Here is a 23730-nt window from a genome sequence, read left to right on the forward strand (position 1 = left end):
TTGAAGAGATAGAACAAAATAATCCAACTGGGAAAATGGTCAGTTGAATTTCTGTCAAATTATATTTAATTTGGGGAAATTCAGGTATTTGTTTTTACAGTTACCAGTACTGGCATGCACTGGCAACTGGTGTCCATACAATACTGGATGCACCATATAGTACATGTTATACCTTATGACAACAAATATCAACAAAGTGTGAAGTTATTCAATTAAGTCAAAAAACGATAACGATAATTTGTTTTTATTTACTAAGTATTAAATTAATTGTCTTGAATTAATGTGACAAGACTCACAGTCCCAAATAACAATTATTTACTTTTCTTATTGAAAACAAACTAAAGATATTTCCTGTATGGTTATTTTAGTAGTGTATTTTTATTATACTACAATCAGAATTAGTTTTTACTTTTACTTGCATTTAAAATTTTACAGCATCAATAAATAAAAAATTATATTTTAATATTTATATACACATGGCTAAATTATACTTTTTGACGTTTTTGAAGCTTAACACATACCAGTATATGTATCAACCTACCAAAAATTATTATCATAATCTCTTATCTAAAATTCTAAAAATATCTTAAAAATGCATGCAATCCATCCTGTTTACTCTTTTTAGTAACCGTGAATTCATGATAAAAAAAGGGAGAGGATGACTGATTCGAAAAACTAAAAAATTTAAAAACTAGAAAAAAAATTTCAATTTAAACTGGTGATTTCTGTGAATGTCAATATAGCAAACACAGACGAGGTGACATAGATGAAATTGAAACCCAATAATTTGATATGTGTGTGCTCATTGTTGACTGTGGTGCCACATTCATTGAATTGGTTTGTACATATGTGTGTCACTTTGCTATGTTATGTGAGGGTCGAAGCCTTTCAAGCATAAATATAATATGTACTACTTCTCTGGGTTAACAGCTTAAGGGTGTGGTGTCTATATAAACCTTCCTGATCTGACATTAAATTCAGTGACCTTAAATTCAAGATATATTATTACATGTTACTTTATTACGGAAAACTGGATTTAATTTGCTTTTATTTACTATTTTTATGACAATAAAAATACATATTTGCTCCATTTCTTAGCATATGCGCTATTTAAATGACAAAAGTGAATCTATGGTCAAAAACAGCCATACAATAAATTTCTGGTTAGTGTTTGATTCCTTTAAATAGAGTAAATTACGGTAACCATTTTAATTACGTGCAAGAAAAATTTTCTTGAAATTTGAAGAATTTTGTAGCAGTGAATATTTTTCTCAAGCACATGTTAGCTGACCAATTCAATCACTCCCTTCCCCAGCACACATCTCAAATAAACCACACCTTCCTGTCCATAATAGTTCAGATGATGATACTAAGGGGTGAACCATTAGAAAATCTGGGCAATGGCAGATTTGAAAACAAAAAATGGCACATGGAAAAAATCATGGAAAAAAACCCTACAGAGATCAATAATAGAAAAAAAAAAATTCTTCATGCCTATTTCTAAGGGAAAAAATATTACACACAGAGGAAACAACAAAAATTACAGTGAATTCATTAGCACAAAACTAAAAAAATATGTTGTATAGTTTTTTTGCCATCGCCCCATCCTAGGGTTTTTAATGGTCCATCCCTAACTATATACAAGAATCCTAAAAGCTGGCTCAGTGTTAATTCTAAATTTGACCTAAATCTGTCAATGACTAGCTGCAACGCCCTGATAAATTGAGGTCAATAAACTATTACAGTATGTCTACAAATTGTATGTACTGTAAACCATTTAATTTTCGTTGCCACGATACAAAATTTAGCAAAAGTCGCTCACACTTCGTATCATATAGGACTCTGAAAATTTTTTTTAAATAATTTCTCTGACTCAATTTTATTTTTAATTTATCTTTCGCAAAATTAAATTGGTTTACAGTATTGAAAAGTGGTAGTGGTGTCAGCTGCAGACAACAAAGCTACGTCCTACAAAAGTCATGCTATTTATTTGGAGAAAGATAATTGCACTCTTAATTTAACCATAAATATAAGTTTTACTATTAAAGGCCAAGATTTTATAAACAATGCTATAATTGCTATAGTTCACATGAGTATATGTATAAACAATGATATAATAATTACATAATTAATTACATTGTGTGTAATTGCTAGCATATAATTGTGATTTAGTGTTTACTCTAATATGTATTTTCACTGAGAATCCGGGCTTCTGGCTGAAAAAGAGCATAGCCTAGACGTAACAGTGCACTGATGCAACAATAGTGATACCACCTAAGTATTAGAGACTGATAGGACTGATGCAAGCTAATACTAGCAATAGAAAACAGTTTTAGCACTAATTACTTAGGATTTATTTACTAACATATCTCAACAATAGTAGTTACTCATTTACACAACTCACCAATAATCCAATTAATCATTAACATAACTCAACAACAGTACAGTCACTCAATAACATAACTCAACAATAGTCCAGTCACTCATTTTTTATTTATTTTCAATGCTAAAGAAATTCACAATACACAGAGAAAACAAAGACAAAAAAATAACTACAGACAAAACAATAAAAGAAGACCAGGCCGAAAAAGAGATGAGAGGAATGAGGTGATTAGATATATTAATTAGATATTTAATATTCCCCATTTTTTTGTTGAAATTGTCTATACAGTTGGTTATTTTAGCAATGTATTCTTCAATCTGCTTAATATGCGTCATGTTGACTTGTAGGCTGTTCAGTGTTGGAGGATATTTTTTAAGCTTGCTGTTATATATGAACTTTTTTGTTAACATTATCAAATGATTTAATAAAATGTTGAAATCTTGGTCACCAAGCAAAATTTGCTTATCGGTAAGGGCAGAGGGAGCGCCCAGCTGATGACCCTATTTATTTAGAAAACTACGCCAGAGAGACTTAAAAATATAACAATTCACAAATATATGTAAAATAGTTTCCTCTGCTGTTCCACAACAGTACAGACATGCATTAACATAACTCAACAATAGTTCAGTCACTAATTAACATAATTCAACAAGAGACTAGTTACTCATTGACATAACTCAACAATAGTCCAGTTACTCATTAACATAACTCAACAATAGTCAAGTCACTCATTAACATAACTCACCAATAATCCATGCAATTACTCATTAACATAACTCAACAACAGTAGTATCTCATTAACATAACTCAACAATAGTCCAGTCACTCATTAACATAACTCAACAACAGTCCAGTTACTCATTAACATATCTCACCAATTACTCATTAACATAACTCAACAATAGTCCAGTCACTCATTAACATATCTCACCAATTACTCATTAACATAACTCAACAATAGTCCAGGCACTCATAAACATAACTCAACAATAATCCAATTACTCAACGTAACTCAATAGTCCAGTCACTCATTAACATATCTCACCAATTACTCATTAACATAACTCAACAATAGTCCAGTCACTCATTAACATAACTCAACAGTCCAGTTACTCATTAACATAACTCAACAATAGTCCAGTCACTCATTAACACAACTCACCAATAATCCAATTACTCATTAACACAACTCAACAATAGTTCAGTAACTCACTGCTATAACTCAACAATAATTCAGTCATTAATTAGCATAACTTAATAAGCCAGCTACAAGCGTAATTCAACAATAGCTACTAATTAGTTCAGTTACTCATTATCATAACTCAAAAATATGCTAGTTACCTTGCAAACTGCTAATTACAAAACCAATGCTTGGTGTGTTATTTTGAATTCCAGTATGTTGAACTTGTATATTAGATTGTCTCTTTTTTTGGAAACCTTTAACACATTAAAAGTAATCATGCAACAGTATTTGCAACAGTAGTGAGACACTGTATTAGCAGAGTTTTTATATCAGTAATATAAACTTTCCTGATATTTGATTTACCTTTTTTGGCTGATGGCTACCAATTTCTTAGCAAAGTGTTTTTCAGTTATTCAAAATGAAAGAACAATTCTAGAATTAATCTGCAGTTGGTGACTGGCAAAGGGTTGGAGGAAGTCCAGTGATCTACCGCGGGCCACTGACACTGGGTAAGTAAGCCCTGTAAATATCACTTGTGATTGGTGGATTAGTGGAAGCCGAGTAATCTGCCACTGTCCACTTGAAAAAGGTTAGAAGAAGCCCATTTCATTTCACTGATGACTTTCAAATTAAAATGTGTGAAATCATACAAACACAAATAAAATTTATTATTTTACTATATCAAATTATTGATATGCCCCAAACAAATAAAATATTGAAATTATAACCCTGGTAAAATAAATACTTAGTTTAAAATTGTGATGTAATCAGAGAGGTAATTTATTATGTGTTTGACAGCTCACACTTGTCTAAAGCAATGATTTATTTATATAATGTCATTGTTTGTGTCAGCCCAGACTGTTAGTGTTTAGAAAATGGTGAGATAGTTTAGTTTGGATGAATTTTAATTATATTGTGGAGAGTATATATCAAGTAGAAAATGTGACACAAAGAAACCATTAACCTAATAAATCTGTTAAGGAACTAACCATTAAAAACTGTAGGGAGAGGCTGTACAGAAAAAAGAAGTAGGGAAAAAATCCTACCCCAAGTTCGACCAGGTCACTACCATGACCTGTTTGAGACAAACTTCTAAAAACATTATATAATAAATGTGTTTTTAAAATTTCTCGTTTAGATTTGAATTAAATACATTTTGTCAAGATTATAATAATTAATATTTATTTTGGAAATCATAGTTACAATAACAGCAGAAATCGACAGACGTCAATGTGAACACAGGTGGTACAACAAACCACTCAGGCCACCGTAGTCTGAGAACAACCTATGCACGTATACATGTAGCCTCTGCTGGTCTTGTTATTTATGTCCAGTCCCCATCAACGATTATGTAGACCGTATGGTATAGTCAGAGTTTTGCAGAAGCCAGTGTACCATGTTGACCTAAGTTCTTGAGTTACCGTAAATGCACACAGATATGGCCAACGTAAAGTCTGAAAGGGGGTGAGAGAAAGACAACTTTTTATCTCATTGAAAATGTTACCATAGAGATGAAAAGTGAGGTTAATCATTCCAGTATCATACACGTCCTTTGGAAAAAGAGACAATTGCAGATTGTACATGTACCCTACATGTGACCACATCCTCTCTACAGGTTTGATGATTAATCTATGATATTCTCTTGTCATAGTTTCCCGCAGATACGTCACAACATTGTTAAATTTATTGTCACTCATTCAAATCATAGTGCAATACCTCAGACATACTGCAGGCACGTTAGCGCGTGACATTTACAACTGTGTGAGGGCAGGCATTTTAGGGGCAACTTCAATGTAGGACAAGAGAACTGGTGAAGGAACCATAACTGCCTCAGCACAAAGACTGTTGTGTAATGGAAGGGAATGTAAAGGGAAATGTATTGTAGTGTTACCTCTGTGTAATTTACAATATATCTTCACTGTGACGGACAATGTGGGAGTTGACTTAAATGACTGGTAGAAGCAAGGCTGAGCAAATTTTGCGGAAACTTGAGTAGTAATTAGTTATAATTACCAGACACGCAATCAATACTTTATGGAATATCAAAATATGAATGATAAACAGCAAGTGATATTTCCAGAGATATAGTTGGAATTGAAGCAAAAGAGTGGCTTTTTAAATCATGAAACATACTCGCACATATCCGTACATATCATACTGTCTTATTGTGTGGGGGAAAGCCGTCATGTACACAATTAAATGGTTTCAGAATGGAAAACTGTTTTATTACTGTAAATAATTATGAACAATAAAAACTGAAATTTAGAAACTGTGAACAATAAACAATGAAACACGAAAACTGAACCTAATCTTGTAACGCGGTCTGCAACAGGGGGTATACATTTCTGTCCATTCTATTTCTCAGATCATGCTCAATGACGTATCTTCACTGTTGGACACTTTCAAAAACAATGTCTCTACAAGTGTTGTATAAACTCAAATGAAAAGTCCAGAATCACAGCAAATTCCCTCTAAAAAAATCTTCAACCAGCTTAGACCAATCATTAATTTGCGGGGTAGTTACTCTGGCTAATGATATTGAACATTTTCATTGATGTCATCTAAAGAATCGTTGTTAGGTGCAGATTCTATTCCAAGAAGTTCGCACATTAGAGAAAAAATGGATTACCGCGAACCAACTATACACGTATATTTCAAGATGTTGTTTCTTTAAGACGGTCATCGATGTTATCTAAAGGATTGTTGTTAGGTGCAGATTCTATTTCAAGAAGTTCGCACATTAGAGAAAAAATGGATTACCGCGAACCAACTATACACGTATATTTCAAGATGTTGTTTCTTTAAGACGGTCATCGATGTTATCTAAAGGATTGTTGTTAGGTGCAGATTCTATTGCAAGAAGTTCGCACATTAGAGAAAAAATGGATTACTGCTAACCAACTATACACGTATATTTCAAGATGTTGTTTCTTTAAGACGGTCATCGATGTTATCTAAAGGATTGTTGTTAGGTGCAGATTCTATTCCAAGAAGTTCGCACATTAGAGAAAAAATGGATTACTGCTAACCAACTATACACGTATATTTCAAGATGTTGTTTCTTTAAGACGGTCATCGATGTTATCTAAAGGATTGTTGTTAGGTGCAGATTCTATTCCAAGAAGTTCGCACATTAGAGAAAAAATGGATTACTGCTAACCAACTATACACGTATATTTCAAGATGTTGTTTCTTTAAGACGGTCATCGATGTTATCTAAAGGATTGTTGTTAGGTGCAGATTCTATTCCAAGAAGTTCGCACATTAGAGAAAAAATGGATTACCGCTAACCAACTATACACGTATATTTCAAGATGTTGTTTCTTTAAGACGGTCATCGATGTTATCTAAAGGATTGTTGTTAGGTGCAGATTCTATTCCAAGAAGTTCGCACATTAGAGAAAAAATGGATTACCGCTAACCAACTATACACGTATATTTCAAGATGTTGTTTCTTTAAGACGGTCATCGATGTTATCTAAAGGATTGTTGTTAGGTGCAGATTCTATTCCAAGAAGTTCGCACATTAGAGAAAAAATGGATTACCGCGAACCAACTATACACGTATATTTCAAGATGTTGTTTCTTTAAGACGGTCATCGATGTTATCTAAAGGATTGTTGTTAGGTGCAGATTCTATTCCAAGAAGTTTGCACATTAGAGAAAAAATGGATTACTGCGAACCAACTATGCACGTATATTTCAAGATGTTGTTTCTTTAAGACGGTCATCGATGTTATCTAAAGGATTGTTGTTAGGTGCAGATTCTATTCCAAGAAGTTTGCACATTAGAGAAAAAATGGATTACCGCGAACCAACTATGCACGTATATTTCAAGATGTTGTTTCTTTAAGACGGTCATCGATGTTATCTAAAGGATTGTTGTTAGGTGCAGATTCTATTGCAAGAAGTTCGCACATTAGAGAAAAAATGGATTACCGCTAACCAACTATACACGTATATTTCAAGATGTTGTTTCTTTAAGACGGTCATCGATGTTATCTAAAGGATTGTTGTTAGGTGCAGATTCTATTCCAAGAAGTTCGCACATTAGAGAAAAAATGGATTACTGCTAACCAACTATACACGTATATTTCAAGATGTTGTTTCTTTAAGACGGTCATCGATGTTATCTAAAGGATTGTTGTTAGGTGCAGATTCTATCCCAAGAAGTTCGCACATTAGAGAAAAAATGGATTACCGCGAACCAACTATACACGTATATTTCAAGATGTTGTTTCTTTAAGACGGTCATCGATGTTATCTAAAGGATTGTTGTTAGGTGCAGATTCTATTCCAAGAAGTTCGCACATTAGAGAAAAAATGGATTACCGCGAACCAACTATACACGTATATTTCAAGATGTTGTTTCTTTAAGACGGTCATCGATGTTATCTAAAGGATTGTTAGGTGCAGATTCTATTCCAAGAAGTTCGCACATTAGAGAAAAAATGGATTACTGCTAACCAACTATACACGTATATTTCAAGATGTTGTTTCTTTAAGACGGTCATCGATGTTATCTAAAGGATTGTTGTTAGGTGCAGATTCTATCCCAAGAAGTTCGCACATTAGAGAAAAAATGGATTACCGCGAACCAACTATACACGTATATTTCAAGATGTTGTTTCTTTAAGACGGTCATCGATGTTATCTAAAGGATTGTTGTTAGGTGCAGATTCTATTCCAAGAAGTTCGCACATTAGAGAAAAAATGGATTACCGCGAACCAACTATACACGTATATTTCAAGATGTTGTTTCTTTAAGACGGTCATCGATGTTATCTAAAGGATTGTTAGGTGCAGATTCTATTCCAAGAAGTTCGCACATTAGAGAAAAAATGGATTACCGCGAACCAAATATACACGTATATTTCAAGATGTTGTTTCTTTAAGACGGTCATCGATGTTATCTAAAGGATTGTTGTTAGGTGCAGATTCTATTCCAAGAAGTTCGCACATTAGAGAAAAAATGGATTACCGCTAACCAACTATACACGTATATTTCAAGATGTTGTTTCTTTAAGACGGTCATCGATGTTATCTAAAGGATTGTTGTTAGGTGCAGATTCTATTCCAAGAAGTTCGCACATTAGAGGAAAAAATGGATTACCGCGAACCAACTATACACGTATATTTCAAGATGTTGTTTCTTTAAGACGGTCATCGATGTTATCTAAAGGATTGTTGTTAGGTGCAGATTCTATTCCAAGAAGTTCGCACATTAGAGAAAAAATGGATTACCGCTAACCAACTATACACGTATATTTCAAGATTTTGTTTCTTTAAGACGGTCATCGATGTTATCTAAAGAATCGTTGTTAGGTGCAGATTCTATTCCAAGAAGTTCGCACATTAGAGAAAAAAATGGATTACCGCGAACCAACTATACACGTATATTTCAAGATGTTGTTTCTTTAAGACGGTCATCGATGTTATCTAAAGAATCGTTGTTAGGTGCAGATTCTATTCCAAGAAGTTTGCACATTAGAGAAAAAATGGATTACCGCGAACCAACTATACACGTATATTTCAAGATTTTGTTTCTTTAAGACGGTCATCGATGTTATCTAAAGAATCGTTGTTAGGTGCGGATTATATTCTAAGAAGTTCGCACATTAGAGAAAAAATATTCAGTGAAAATAAGTAAATTACAAATGCTAGTGACAGGATAATTCATGTCAAAACATGTAATTGACAATTCTCTATATTTGAGTTGTTTCAATGCCTCACTAAAATCTCGACCCCTTCCAAAACCATTCATAATCCTCCACAATTCCCAGGTTTTATCTAAATACTGAATATGTTATTAGTTTATTTTGCGCATTCAATACGAAACGATGTACCATATTCACTGAAGCAGAGCTGTGACAATGACATATTTAAATTTTTTGTTTTTGTTTTTTCTTTGTGCAAACAAAAACTAAATCCAATCAAAGTTAAACTGTAAATAGCTCCCGTGTGATCAGAGCATGTATTTAAAGGTATAACCTTTGCCTAATAAGTGAATGTAATTTCATGTAGGTCAATCTATCAATAAAATTGATCAAGGTGTCTGAGAATCTATGATATACTGTATATGGAAACACACGATTTTGATATGGGCATTTTGAAAAACATGCAAGGACACTATACTTGTAAACAATGGGCACTAATGAGGCACTCTATGAATGAGGTATTTCTAGAGGTCGGGGTTTGTCTTGTCTGCAGTTGAATAATTTTTGCTTTCATTTTCTTATGGGTTTTTTTCCCAATGCGACTTAATTTCACTTGTTTTTTTTACTTCTTGGTAATTAGTGTCATTAGCGATGGAGTAGTAAAAACCGTAATTAACCTCAGTGCAGCAAATCGGGATAGATCTTCCTGACGCAATGGGCAAATTTTGCTATTTTCGCTGACAAGTAAAATCTGCTAAATTAAACCTACGTGAACATGTAAAGTAACAACAGACTGTTTCCTTGACAGATTCTTGAAATTAAATCATCAAAATAGTACAACTAAAAAGTCTGTACAACATATCTAGAACAGATAAATAAAAACATTGTAGTTTAATGTTCGTCCAGACTTTGAGCCCTTGAAAGTAAGTAATCCAGCCCTTACATATGCCAACGATTGAAATTTGTTTAATTGCTATCAAATTATTGTTCAAAAACAATATTTCATTTGTGAGACGTGCTTTTGATACAAACCGAAGATCATGATCGACCCTACACAAAACTACCGCCATTTTGTCTTCCTTGTCCTCGTTTGGCAAAAACAAAAAACTCGCATATTTACTATTTGTTTAATGAGTGCATTTTTGTTTAAAAATATCAAACAAGAATGAACACTAAGTAAAATAGGAATCAACTGCTTCGTTTTATTTGAGTAAGATGGAAACCATGCGAAAACAATAGTAGTAAAACCCAATAGTAGTGATCATTGTGATTATTATATAAATTTCTTGCAAAGTCTGGAACTATACTGAAAAAAAATCGTTGATTTCCTTCTATATTCATGCTTGAAAGTAGGCCGAAGTATCCGCAGGTGAATACGAGTATCCAGATAATAAGTTAGGATTGATCAGTTCATACGAATTGTTCTGTTCTGATTCATCATTGCAAAACAATGGCCTGGAAACGGCCCAGCTTGAGGGAAACAGTATCGTGGAAAGAAAGAACAGTATCGGACCCGATACCCTTAAAAGACCTGATGAGAACACTGCAGAATCGCGGGCGAAACGAAATTTACGCGGCTATTGTCTAAGCGACGCAGACCCGAGGAGAACACTGTACATGTAACCAGAACATTTACGAATCAAGATTGGCAGAAAGTTGTACAGCATCTGTCTTCGATTTTGTCTATTGATGAATATGACGCACAAAGTGAAATTGAACTTGCGTTCATGAAAATCGGAAAGGATACTGCCTTTTCGTCAAACTGAAAAAATCATCACTCTTGTAACTGCGCATACGTACTCCCCATACTCGCATACATTTGATGTTTTTAGTCACTGTATCTACTCAAATAACATCAATCATGATATAATAAATCATTATATACTAAAATTCGCAAATTTGCAGACCTTCCAATGAAATACTACCAGTTTTTTTTTGGCGACATAACACGTTATTGCAATATGCAAATTAGGCTACTCACCCTAGTCAAATATTTGTTAAGAAACTTTAAAGACTTTAAGTTATAAATTAACAAGCCATGCATGGCACAGTCCCTGTTTGTTATCAAATTTAAGATAAATAGTTTTGTTTATAGTAATATGGCTGGAATATAACCATGTCAGGAATATGATTTTTTTGTATCTGATCGTCAAACAAGTACTTGTCCATATTGAGAGATATTGCTCTGGAACAGCATTCAAAATCAGCCATTTTGAATACATGTATATATAAAATGTGATGTATAACGAATATATAAAATTTGAATATAATCAGTCAAAGCATTTCAGAGATATGGCTCTAGAAGCCCAATCATTAAAACGAAATGGCCACCAGTCGGCCATTTTGAATCCAATCTGAAAAATAAAAGGACGTGCATTAGGAACCCGTAATGTATAATGTATGTACCAAGTTTGAACGAAATCCATCCATAAATGCCAAAAATGCTTCATATTTGATGATTTGTTAGCACAAAAATGACCACCATTTGGCCATTTTGAATAGAATCGTCAAACCAATATATCTGTATATCTATGACATGATGTATAATGAATATTTAAAATTTGAACATAATGGCCAGTCGGCCATTTTGGATCTTATCTGAAAAACAAAATTATTTGCATCAAGGTCCCATAATGTCTAATGTATATACCAAGTTTGAACAAAATCCATCTGTAAATAGCCGAGAAATGCTTGATTTTTAGGATTTTTAACACAAAAATTGCTGCCATTCGGCCATCTTGAATCAGATTGTAAAACAAAATGATGTGCATCAAGGTCCTATAATGTCTAATGTATATACCAAGTTTGAACAAAATCCATCTGTAAACAGCCGAGAAATGCTTGATTTTGATGATTTTTAGCACAAAATGGTCGCCATTCGGCCATCTTGAATCACATCGTAAAACAAATTGACGTGCATATGTATAATATCATGTATGATGTATGTGTGAAGTTTGATTGTGATTGGTCCAGGCATTTCTAAGATACAGATACTGCGTCTGAATGGGGACTAATTATTGCAATAATTGACTAATTAATATGCATGGAATTACATCAAAATCTAATCAGCGCATCTACTCATCATATATTAGCTGTGTGCCAAATTTTATTTGAATTGAAATTGTAGATCTTGAGTTATCAGTGAAACAAATTTTAGTCACAGAGTCACAGACACCGGTACCACATACATGTAAGCTCCGTTTCACAGGAGCTAAAAATGAACAAAACTGAAATTTGTGTGATTATTTATCATTATATATGTATTATATAACAATGAGTAACATATTATTTATTAAATTAAACAATTAAAATAACATGTATTGTGTTAACTGTATATTAAGATGTCAGTATGAATATAGTGTTTTTGAATGATACACTACCATGAAAAATCTCGCATATAGAAGTGTAAAAAATGTGTCCTACATATCAAGTATCTAAGCTATTAGCCAAGCAGTTTTCAAAAAGAAGTCGAAAATGCAATTGCCTATGAAGAATTGAACTCCATCACCTTCAAAGAAAGAAAAGCTCAAATTGAAGAAAATACTGCAAATGCATTATTCATTGGTTTTTAATTTTTGTTGATGGGGAAGATCCACTGAAATAAATCCATGTGAACATGTAAAATAACAACAGAACTCGATGTATCCCTGAAAAGCCAAGTAAATAGCTCAATATATAAAAACAGTGACAAAAAATGGTTTTACAGTATGTTGCTTTGTGCTGGTTGTTATGGATATGGTCATAATACCTAACATCCCTCACCATTGCTGGCGTAATCCATTTGGTAGTATAGCTTGCTCAGAATTACAAAAGTCACATGACATACACATTTTATTGTGCACTTTTGTGAAATAAAACACAGGTTGTCACTGACAGGAGGTCAAATTTTACATAAGCACACATAAAAAGAAAGAAAATAGCACATTACTGAATCTATGTTGTCTGTTTTTATTTATATTAAATATGAATAATTAACGCTTTGAACTAATGAACTTGCGTAAAATACAGATTTAGTAAATTGTACATTATGTCAACCCCATTTAAGTATTTTTAAAATCGAAATATTAATATTTAATATAATAATTATACTTTAAACATTTTGATCAGAAGACTTAATCAATAAAGAAGCTTCTCCATTATATTCATTCATGCACAGCATCCAGATGACTAGTGAACAGCGCCCCCTATGGGAATACCTAACATACCGGTTGTACTTGTAGTTGAATATAAACTTGCTTGATCCCAGCAACACAAAAAACAATATTTTTCATACTAACAAGCTGGTATTGTAGCAAAGGAATACTTATGTCAAACACAGTGCATAGCTAAACTACTTATGTATAGTTAACTAGACTCAGTTAACTTTGAAGTAAAGCAAATAAAATGTGCCGTGTATACAAATATTTTCATAGAAGTGACTCAAGTACAGGATCAGGAAGCAATATTCTAGCTTGACAGAGTCTTCAAAGTTTACATTTTTCCAGATTCTTCACTATATTTGACATTAAAATTGGTTTAACATGGCCATATGCAGGTGAAACGTTACAATGAAAATCATGATTGAATACACCAAGCAGTTCAACACGGTTTAAATTCTTAGTAGACTGTCGATTCTCTACCACAGACTGTTCTATTTCTAGGATTTCTCTCTCACCTACTAAATCAGGCTGTTTAGGATACATGTCATCACCTGTAAGACACCGGAACAAAATCAGTTAGACATGTGACATCAGTCACATGATATCGCTCACAAAAGCTGTTAGTCACATGATCTGGTATCAGTCACATGATACTACATTATAATCACATGACATGAAAGTACCCCATATATCTTATTTGTTTACCTGGAATCAAAGATATGATACCATCTGCTGCATTCACTCTCACAGGAAATAGAAATTCACAGCCTTTATCACTTCTATTCACAGTAAATTCATGGAGATCTTCAATATTTGAAAAATTACAGAGCCTGGAAAGCTCATATGATTGTGGTGGTGCCAGTAGAATTGATTCTTGTTTAAATAATGACAGACCATCCATAGGTGACAACCACTGAAACATTTGAAAACACAATACTTGTTGTTAAGGCGAATGAGAACATTTGAAAAAAAAGACAAAAATGATACTATTCAATTCAAAGGAATTCAATATCTTGAATTAATAATGACGGTATCAAACAATAACAGCTTCTAATAATATATATATTTTTTTGAGATATAATTGCAAGATCATTATCATCATCAATCGGGCACACCCGGTTCCATGGTCAGCTTCCTCCACAATTCCCTGTCCCTCATCAGAACTTGTAGTTCTTCAGTGCTTAGGCCAGTATTCTTTTGAAGCACGGATACATAGTCATCAATTGCATGATAAGACTGTAGATATCACCATTGGGAAAATGTGGTAATATTCAAACACAGATAACAAGTTATGGTCATCCTACTATGATGTACCACCCATAACAATTTACCATTGGTGTCTATATTATATGTAGTTATAAGATGTATACTTACGATTGTCTCAATTACTATTTATTTTTTTTATATAAAATAATGTTTTTTTTTATTTTACATGGGTGGCTGCAACTTCCATGCAAACCCTTCCTCTGCTTTTGTGACACAGTGCCAATCATACTCACTTTTAAGTTTGACATTTCTCTTTCGTCATAATATGCATCAGGTACTGAATCCACACAGCAGATATAGAACATGGTATTGTAACGCAATGGGCCTAAATCAGCAGGCGTCAACCAATTGGACCACTCCAAGAGTGACCAGACGTCGGGAACATGGTTGATATGACGACACAGCTGAATAAACTCATGCGCATTATTATGGACACGCAGTCTCCAGTTCTCCAGGTCATCGGCTGAGAAAGGATGCTTATATTCATAGGAAAGACTAGGGGTTGCCGTTTCAGTGTTGATGTTTGCAGCATCTTTCGTCAGTAATATTCCAGATTCCTCGAAAGTTTCCCGTATGGTACAAATCCGAAATGCCAGCTCGTTTGACACTTGCGACGAACGAGTGGCTGTCATCAATTGAGGGCGCTGTCCTTTAATGTTCAGAATTGGGTCGAAAATAGTTGGTTTACAACCATGCCGTGAAAACAGGTCGAGCCAATCACTGGAAAAGTCGGCTTTGTCGATTACACCTCCAGGGAAGACGTACGTGTTCGGCATGAACCTGCTTTTACCGTGCCGTTCAAGCATTAGAATTCGGTAGTCATTTTGACTGCAGGACGCCACCGCCGCGGTGTTGCGAACTTTTGCGGCGAGAATCAAGGAGGCTGCTTCCCGCCAATTCTGTAAAAGTTTCGTCATTTAACCTTTACTGTTAACTTTTCCCGTTCTGGCATTAATGGTGTATCAAAACAGTAGAGAAATGATGAGTACGTAAAGTTTTACCTGACATCAGATTCTCATGTCCAGGCACGCCGCCATGTTGTTAATAAAACGACAGCAAATCCAATTTCGAACACTGTATGGCGCACAAAAATCATAATGCTGGGTACTCGGAATGATGGCGTCACATGTCCGAAATGTATTTTTGCTATTTATTTACTAAAGTCTGTTAAAGCAAATGAGTTACTATTCAGTTATCTAAATGACTATTTTACTTATCTCGTGCTATAGGACTACACTTAGTGCCAAACATCTTCATAGTCTTTATATAGGTAATACACATTCCTAATTTGAAATGTCACTAACCATGACAGGACTTGATAAACTGTTATTCATATCTCGTAGTATAGTGAACTATATTAATCCAAACAAAACAACAAGATATGTACTCTCCGAAAGCACCAACAATACACGAAAATACACAGTATATGCCAATACTTTTCATTTTCATGTTATTTTCATACTGTGGTATGACCGAAACGATGTTGGTTGTAATGTGTGAGGGATGATTTTCAAATTCAAAGGAATGTACTGCATAAAGCGAATGTCTAGATGAAGTGTATTATTTTATTATAACGTGATATTTGAAAAATTAAAAATTATGGGGCTGGCTGGAAAATTTGTTTAAAAAATTGCAAGCTTGTCACTGAAAAAAATCTATGCAAGGTGGTGCAGCAAAACGTCGACACATTCAAGAACAATTAAAATGTATGTGAGGGACACCGCAAAACAATATTGCACTGGTCCATCTCTTTCAGCCACCCTCCACTCCCATGATTTCAAATGGTTGACCTCCATCAAGTCCACATTGATTCAAGATGTTATGGTAATGACCCGAGGTTTACGAGAGGCACATCGATGGTTCAACAGTTCAAGGTGTAATGCTGTGACACTGTATAGTATGTTAGTTTTGTTAATCATTAACTACGGATTTGACCTATGATCTTAGTACCGTGTTACGCAGTACGTAAATGCTGAATATTGCTATAAAATGCGGTCGATGTCTGGTGAAGAGTACATTCATTTGTACATGGTCTTTTTATTTATTCTTACTAATGACGTGTCTTGTATACACCAGGTATGTATGCAATTTGAAGTTCTAAAATCTGTCTCTAGCATTTGCAGTTATATCATTCACACCATCTCACACCAAGTCGAGGGATAACTACCGAAGGTGCCAACGTCGTTCCAAACAACACAATAAAGTTATGTGAATTTCTGCCAATGTGATCATCCTTAAAGTGTTGCGCTATAGTTTATGGAAACATACTTTAAGTTGTTCCAACGTCAGTCTGAAACTCCTGGATCAAAGAGGCACCACTCTCATGCCACCATGTGAAACACAAACGGTGATCGAATGTGAAATTTTCTGCGGCGTCGATAAGTGACTTCAGTGTTATAAAATCAATAGTCTCTCTGACATGCTGCTAGTTATTCAACAAAACGCTCAAAATTCGTGTTCGAACACAATGAACACGAAAGTCAAACTCGCAAAAAACACTGAAATTATTTGGCAAATGCAGACCACGATTCATTGTCATTTCCATGCCATCTCTGTTAATATAAACAGTTATTCAGAATAAATAATATACACATATTTTAGCATTACCGACATCAAATAATCCACTTAATATGTGTTTGTGTATTTTCGCAATAGAATTCCCAAAGAAAATAACTATTCCTACAAACTGTTTAAACACATGTTAAGAACTACATGACAATGTTTAAGGTCGGAATATATATGGATGTGTGTTCGCAGTAAAACTACTAGTACGAGATATGGATAGCTACCGCCACCTAATTTATACACGTTACCAGCATGTTTCTCTGGGCCTAGTAAAATTATAAGTTAACAAGCACTTTTCTGGTACTAATTACAAACCCATAATGACTAAATTATGTGATATTGACGAACACTGGTGCATACTCGCATCTTCTCAGTGCTGTCTTGTTCTGTCAATGCACGATCTTTATCATCTTGCAGGCATCTAGTGGTGGCGATAAACTGTTACTGGTACTCCTAGACGGCTTGCGTTATGATCTTTTCAACGCTGACATGCCTAACCTGAAGCAAATTGGTATTGATGGTGTTAAAGCTGATATGATATTACCTCCATTTCCAACTAAATCAATACCTTCCATGTATACAACTGCAACAGGTACGAATTCTAGTTCAAATACCATCAAAATAAATAGCCATAAATCATCTGCACTTAATGCATGGTCTGTTGGACAATTAACTTATGTTATGCAGAAATGTACATCTACATATTCACCACGCCATATTCTATAATTTATTTTAAAGTATTTGTTATATATAATATATATTTATATTTTAGGCTTGTACACAGAAAGCCACGGTGCTGTGAATAATAATTATTATGATCCAGAGACTGGGATAATTTTAGATTACGAACACACATGCAACGTATCTGAGTGGTTTGATACAGGTGCAGAACCGATCTGGGTTAGTGCCAATTTCAGCGGTCTCACGTCAGGTACATACATGTACCCTGGTGGATCAGTTGAAATTAAAGGTGTTCGTCCAAATAATGATGTGGCTAACACGGAGTGGAGATGGTATAATTTACCTTTTAGGAAACGAATTGACGATGTTGTAACTTGGTTCCGAGACGATGATTTGGACGTAGTACTGCTCTACCACGGCCAGTTAGATACGATATTACACGCTACAGGTATGGAATCTTCTGAGACAATGGACATGGTTAGTGAAATAGACGATGGGCTGGCATATCTACTGGACGAATTGAATGAATACAACTTACTGGAGGACATGAATATAATTATCACCAGTGACCATGGCCACACAACAGCTGGTGACGTCATCCGCGTATGGGACTGCATCAGTGAAAATGACGTGGATTTTTGGATTCCTTTCAATGGCGCAGTTGGATATTTGAATCCAAAGTTAGAAAGACGAGAAGGGGTGGGCATGATCTCAAAGTCAAACCCATTGATACATTGGATGCGTTCACGCTCATCTCCTTAGCACAAGCTAAAAGGTCAAAATCGTTAGCCCGTACTAAGAAAACACTTAGTACGGGCTATGAAACGATGATTAAGATCTAAAGCCTACCAGTGTTTAAGACCCATGCCTACCCGTGTTAGAGAAATCAAACATATTTTTATCAATTTTGGTCATCCCTCAGTCCGAACTAACAACTGGCTCTTCCTTGCTTACTGAAAACATAATTGGGTATAGTAAATACTAGTAATAAACATATGAAATTGGTTACTAAAGCGTTGCCTGAACACAACTAATACATATAGTTTGCGTTATTAGCAAGTTGCATGTTGTCGTTGTCATTTTCGAATCACACGTTGCCATTGTTACGTGTTATCTATATCACCAGTCAGTTTTGATCTTTGCATTATCCGAGGTATAATTCTTGCTTTATTGTTTCAAGTTTGTAGATTTCTTGAATCTACTGTATTATAATGACCATATTCACTTCTAGGTGTACCAACAGCTAAAGGAATGTCACCATGAAATGAATGTTTACAAAAAAGACGAAACACCAGACTATTTACACTACAAGTATAATGAGAGGATTCTGGACATTCTCTTGTTAGCCAATCCACCATGGAATCTTGTTATGGTAATTTATTAATTTACTCTTTCTGACCGTATGCGAAATGTAATTCTATATAATAATTCATATACACCGTGTTCTGTTTACCGTGCAAATACCGTCTATGAAGTCCCGCCGTCGCGTGACTTGTGTGCATATCTTCAAAGTGTGACAGCTACATTAAACCTGTGCATTTCTGGAAACAATGTGCTTTCCTATGTTGCCGTAATCTACTCGTTGATTAGATGATCCAATTTTAACATGGTAATGATTGGTATATCATAATTTGCACATGAGAGACAGTAAGAAAGTAACTGGTCAACATATTTCCATATTTGGATTGTTACACAACTATTGAATACATATACTGGAATTGTCATTTAAAATTTGGTTTTTAATATAGACAACACATACTCTCATAGCGATATATATACTAGTTAGATTACTTGCTGGTTTTGATTTACAGTCCAATACGACTAATGAAACGTCGGTGACAGAGCATGGCTATGATTTTTTACATTCGGAAATGCAGTCAATATTTTATGGATATGGCCCCAGATTTAAAGTTGGATACGAAAGAGGGTCCTTCGAATCTGTAAGTAAACCTAGCTTAACATATTGTTACCAAATATATCTAATTATATGCAATCTATTCGAAATCTGTTACAATTCTACCATAATATATTATCGTGAAATGTGTTTATTTCTGTAACTATTCATTCGATTAGTTTTATAATGTTGACGCTTTCCAGGGTATTAACAGTTTCTCTTTGTAAGAATGTCCGCCCGAAAATAAAAATTGTACATCATTTATATCGCTACTGTCACCTCTATCTTGCTACATTGTCCAGGTGAATATATATCCTCTGATGTGCGAGCTGCTTGGAATATCACCAGCTCCGTGTAATGGCTCATTGGACAATGTCAGCGATCTCCTTGACGTCACAACCTCTAGTAACCCAAACGTCGTTTGCAGTATCCCATTGGTCTTGTTTTTAATATTAGTATCTTTAACAAATGTCAACATATAATTCGTTTAGTATAGCATAACATAAAACAATAATATATATATAATTTACCTGACAAAGTTTGTTTGATAAGATCATTTTTATATAAGTGTCATATACACTTACCTACTTTACTTGATGTAAAATTGATCCAGAATTGGATTGGTGATTTCTGTCAAAAATAAGCTTTAATATTGATGACTTTGATGTGCAGTACGAACTCTGTTAACTAAGTCTGTAGCAAGTAGTTGTTCAGTATCACTTGATCTGTGTATTCACATGAATATCCACAATTCCTTGCAGTGGCCAATTAGATTCTGTAACGTCAATTATTGCGTTGTCAACGACCTCAACCAACATATATGTTTGTCATATGAGGGTGCTGAAGATAATAAAGCATATTATATAATAGTCGTATCATTTGTCAATTCAGTAATTATAGTAGTGGTTGCATGTCCCCAGCTGGTGTTGAGTTAATTATATTACAATCCATACTCGCATTAATGTTGATGACTATTTGTCCCACTCACATTTTGAGTGGCGATATTTTGTGTTAATGTATTGCCCATTCAGTGTACAGTGCATAATGGACGCTCTCTTTTGCCATTATGTTGAAAATGAACAAGCAGCCTCTCGGCTGAGATAGCTCTGATGTTAACAATGCACATTTCAATAGAAGATTTGAAGATACCATTAGAAAATGAACATATGTTATAGAGGTTTGCCTTAGGTAACTGTGTGTATAGTATCAAAGCAATGCGACTAGCTGTTTTCAATAGCAAGTCGACAATATCACTTTTTACCAAAAATGACAATATATTAATCAAAATTAGAGAATTGAAGATATCATCACAAAATTAACAAATCGTAGACAGCGGAGCTAAAAAAATCATTTTGGCTGATTGGTTTGGGTTGACATTCTAAAGTAAAAAAATCATCGAATTAATCATGCTGTATGTCCTAATTTTCAAATGGCCACCAAACTCCTCATATGTAAAGAATAAAAAACGTGTGCGCATGAAGACGCACCAGGTTTAGTCCAATCTAATATGACGGCCAACGCCATGGGGACCGCAAAAATTTGCATTCGTGATATTGAAAGAATATGTGCTTATAACATAAATTCCGAATGCTCAGACTCGGGACAATACAGCACTGCACTATTTGTCTTGTATTCAGTTCAGCAGCAAAACCATGTGATCAATATGCTTCATTTACTATATCACATCTGCCGCTATCAACCTACCAATTATTAATAATATAAAGCACAGAAAATTCACTTAGTGACAAAAAAACAGCGACAGAATAATAATAATACAAAATATAACATAGTGCTCATCGCTGTGTTTGTTGGTGTCCGTGTTGAGTTGCAGGGGCCGTTTTTGTTCTATTAATGAAAACACCACGAGAGAGTGAAACTATTGGAAAAATAATGCCACACATTTGAAAGCTTGCAAAATTGCATTGGAATCTGGAACATTGTTTTCACCGTGTTTGATTACTGGGACTTTTCCTAATGGATTCATATCCAAGTAGCTTGGTTGTAGACATTTCTCGGTCTATAACTGTCGTCTTGTACTCCAGTCCTGTTTCCTCTAAATGTTGACACACAGCTGCCACATATTATAATGAGAATTTTAAATATCCTTTCAGAATCTTGTAGATTAACTTCTGCCATTCCCCACACACAGTCTTATTTGAGAACATTTGGGGGAAATACCTATGTGAGTTTTTTTTGTAAGACCTATTATGATAGGTCCTATTATGATTCATTAAGGCCTTATAATAAGCTCTTGGTTAGCATGTGGGCCGATCTTAGTTTTCACTTATTTCGTCACTGCACAGTTAGTATGGTATGAATAACAACATAAATGATATCCTCATGCAAGCAAATGAACGAGTCCAAGAACTATTTGGGTTCAGTACTGCGGTTTACTTCTACTTGCAGCTAAGATTTAGACCGATCTGAATCTCAGACTGCTTTACCTGCAATGTAGGGTCTCGCAATTGACATTTGCGCTTACACCGATGGCAAGTCTGTTGGGATTTCATGGTCACATGACTTTCGCGTTCACCCCTCGTTTACGCAATTTATACTTATTTTTCAAGAATTTTTCATCGGAATTGCAACAGAGTGCAAGCAAGTCTAACCCCCATGGTATTGGCGAAGAAAACTGCGTGAATGTCGGCGTTTGATTGGATAATAAAAATAATTGAGAGCGAAACGCAGCACAAATTCAGAGTGTGATTCGAGTTATCGTGATTGTTATAATTACGACATCGTATTAAAAAACGTGGTCGAAAAATATCGACAGCCTACTTATTACGCAAATCAAATTGCAAGATAAGTTCACAGAAGTGTGAAGTCAACACCAATCACAAAATAATTCAGAAACATTTAGACAGCGTAATTAAAGACAATTACCAGCGTGCTGCGCAATTTCCTGTTTGGCCGACGCATCGGTTTTCGCGTCACGTCCTTGCAACCTCTTATATATCATAAACTACATGGCCTCTACAACACGTTATTCAGTTCTCAACACATTTGAAACACTTATCCGACGTTTCTCACTCTTTGAAAGCCGACTCGGTGAACATGGGCTTGTCCGGAATCTAGTTCTTTAAAAAGTGTTAGTACTGTGCCACTGTGCCAGGTTTAATTGTTCTAGATATAGCACTAGAACTGCACTCATTAGAACAAAATGGCCGTCGGCCATTTTAAATTTGATCTGAAAAATAAAATGATGTGCATCAAGGTTCCATAATGTCCAACGTATGTACCAAATTTGAACAAAATCCATAAATGATTGTTTAACACACAAAAGGCCACCATTCGGCCATCTTGAATCAGATCGTGAAACAAATTGACGTGCATATGTATAATATCATGTATGATGTATGTGTAAAGTTTGATTGTGATTGGTCCAGGCATGTCTAAGATACATGTCCGGACGCACACACGGACGTACAAAGGTCAAAGCATAAGTCCCCGTTTTCGGACTGCGACCTTGCGGGGACTATTAAGGACATATATTCGGCGTAAGAATCTGCGGTATGACGGTATGAGTATGTCCATCTCAACTTTTTCTAATTGATTTTACGGCTTTTGTCTACTGATGTCACACCTTTCGGATCGTCTGGAAACGCATAAATTCTCACACTATTACTATACGCATTGCTAAGCCCGCCAACAATACAACGTTTCAAAAAATATGTATCGTTAAATGACGCAGTATAATAAAAGTACAGTGCAAGTGTATGGCTTCCTCTTATACTTTGTCGTTTGGTGTCGCCTTTTTACTTCAGATAGAGACGGAAATAGTCGCGAGTCGACTGTTCCGGGATAGGTGTCCACCTACAACCCGGTAAATATCTCAAATTTACTCGAACACCAGTAATCATTTTCAACCAAAAAATCAATAACTGTCTAATTTATTGGAACACAAATCCAAAATGGAAAATGTGTGGATGACCATTTCACAGGCACTTTAAGTCTTACTTAAA

The 23730-nt window shown here is 34.8% G+C and overlaps 2 protein-coding genes across 2 annotated transcripts; one reads left to right on the plus strand and one right to left on the minus strand.

Moving 5' to 3' along the window:
• Positions 1-13644: 13644 nt before the first annotated feature.
• LOC100376949 (acyl-coenzyme A diphosphatase NUDT19-like) lies at positions 13645-15665 on the minus strand. The gene is made up of 3 exons (XM_002741214.4): positions 14862-15665; positions 14068-14275; positions 13645-13913 (listed from the first exon to the last, which is right to left on the minus strand). The coding sequence occupies exons 1-3, from the start codon at positions 15543-15545 to the stop codon at positions 13687-13689; spliced, it is 1119 nt and encodes a 372-aa protein (XP_002741260.4). The 5' UTR covers positions 15546-15665; the 3' UTR covers positions 13645-13686.
• Positions 15666-16705: 1040 nt separating this feature from the next.
• Positions 16706-20637, plus strand: LOC102807166 (ectonucleotide pyrophosphatase/phosphodiesterase family member 7-like). Its single transcript, XM_078005605.2, has 5 exons — positions 16706-17785; positions 17966-18573; positions 19106-19246; positions 19686-19814; positions 20071-20637. The coding sequence occupies exons 1-5, from the start codon at positions 17683-17685 to the stop codon at positions 20248-20250; spliced, it is 1161 nt and encodes a 386-aa protein (XP_077861731.2). The 5' UTR covers positions 16706-17682; the 3' UTR covers positions 20251-20637.
• The last annotated feature ends 3093 nt before the right edge of the window (positions 20638-23730 follow it).

This window comes from Saccoglossus kowalevskii, chromosome 6 (assembly GCF_978046115.1).
Source record: "Saccoglossus kowalevskii chromosome 6, keSacKowa6.1, whole genome shotgun sequence".
Lineage (NCBI taxonomy): Eukaryota > Metazoa > Hemichordata > Enteropneusta > Harrimaniidae > Saccoglossus > Saccoglossus kowalevskii.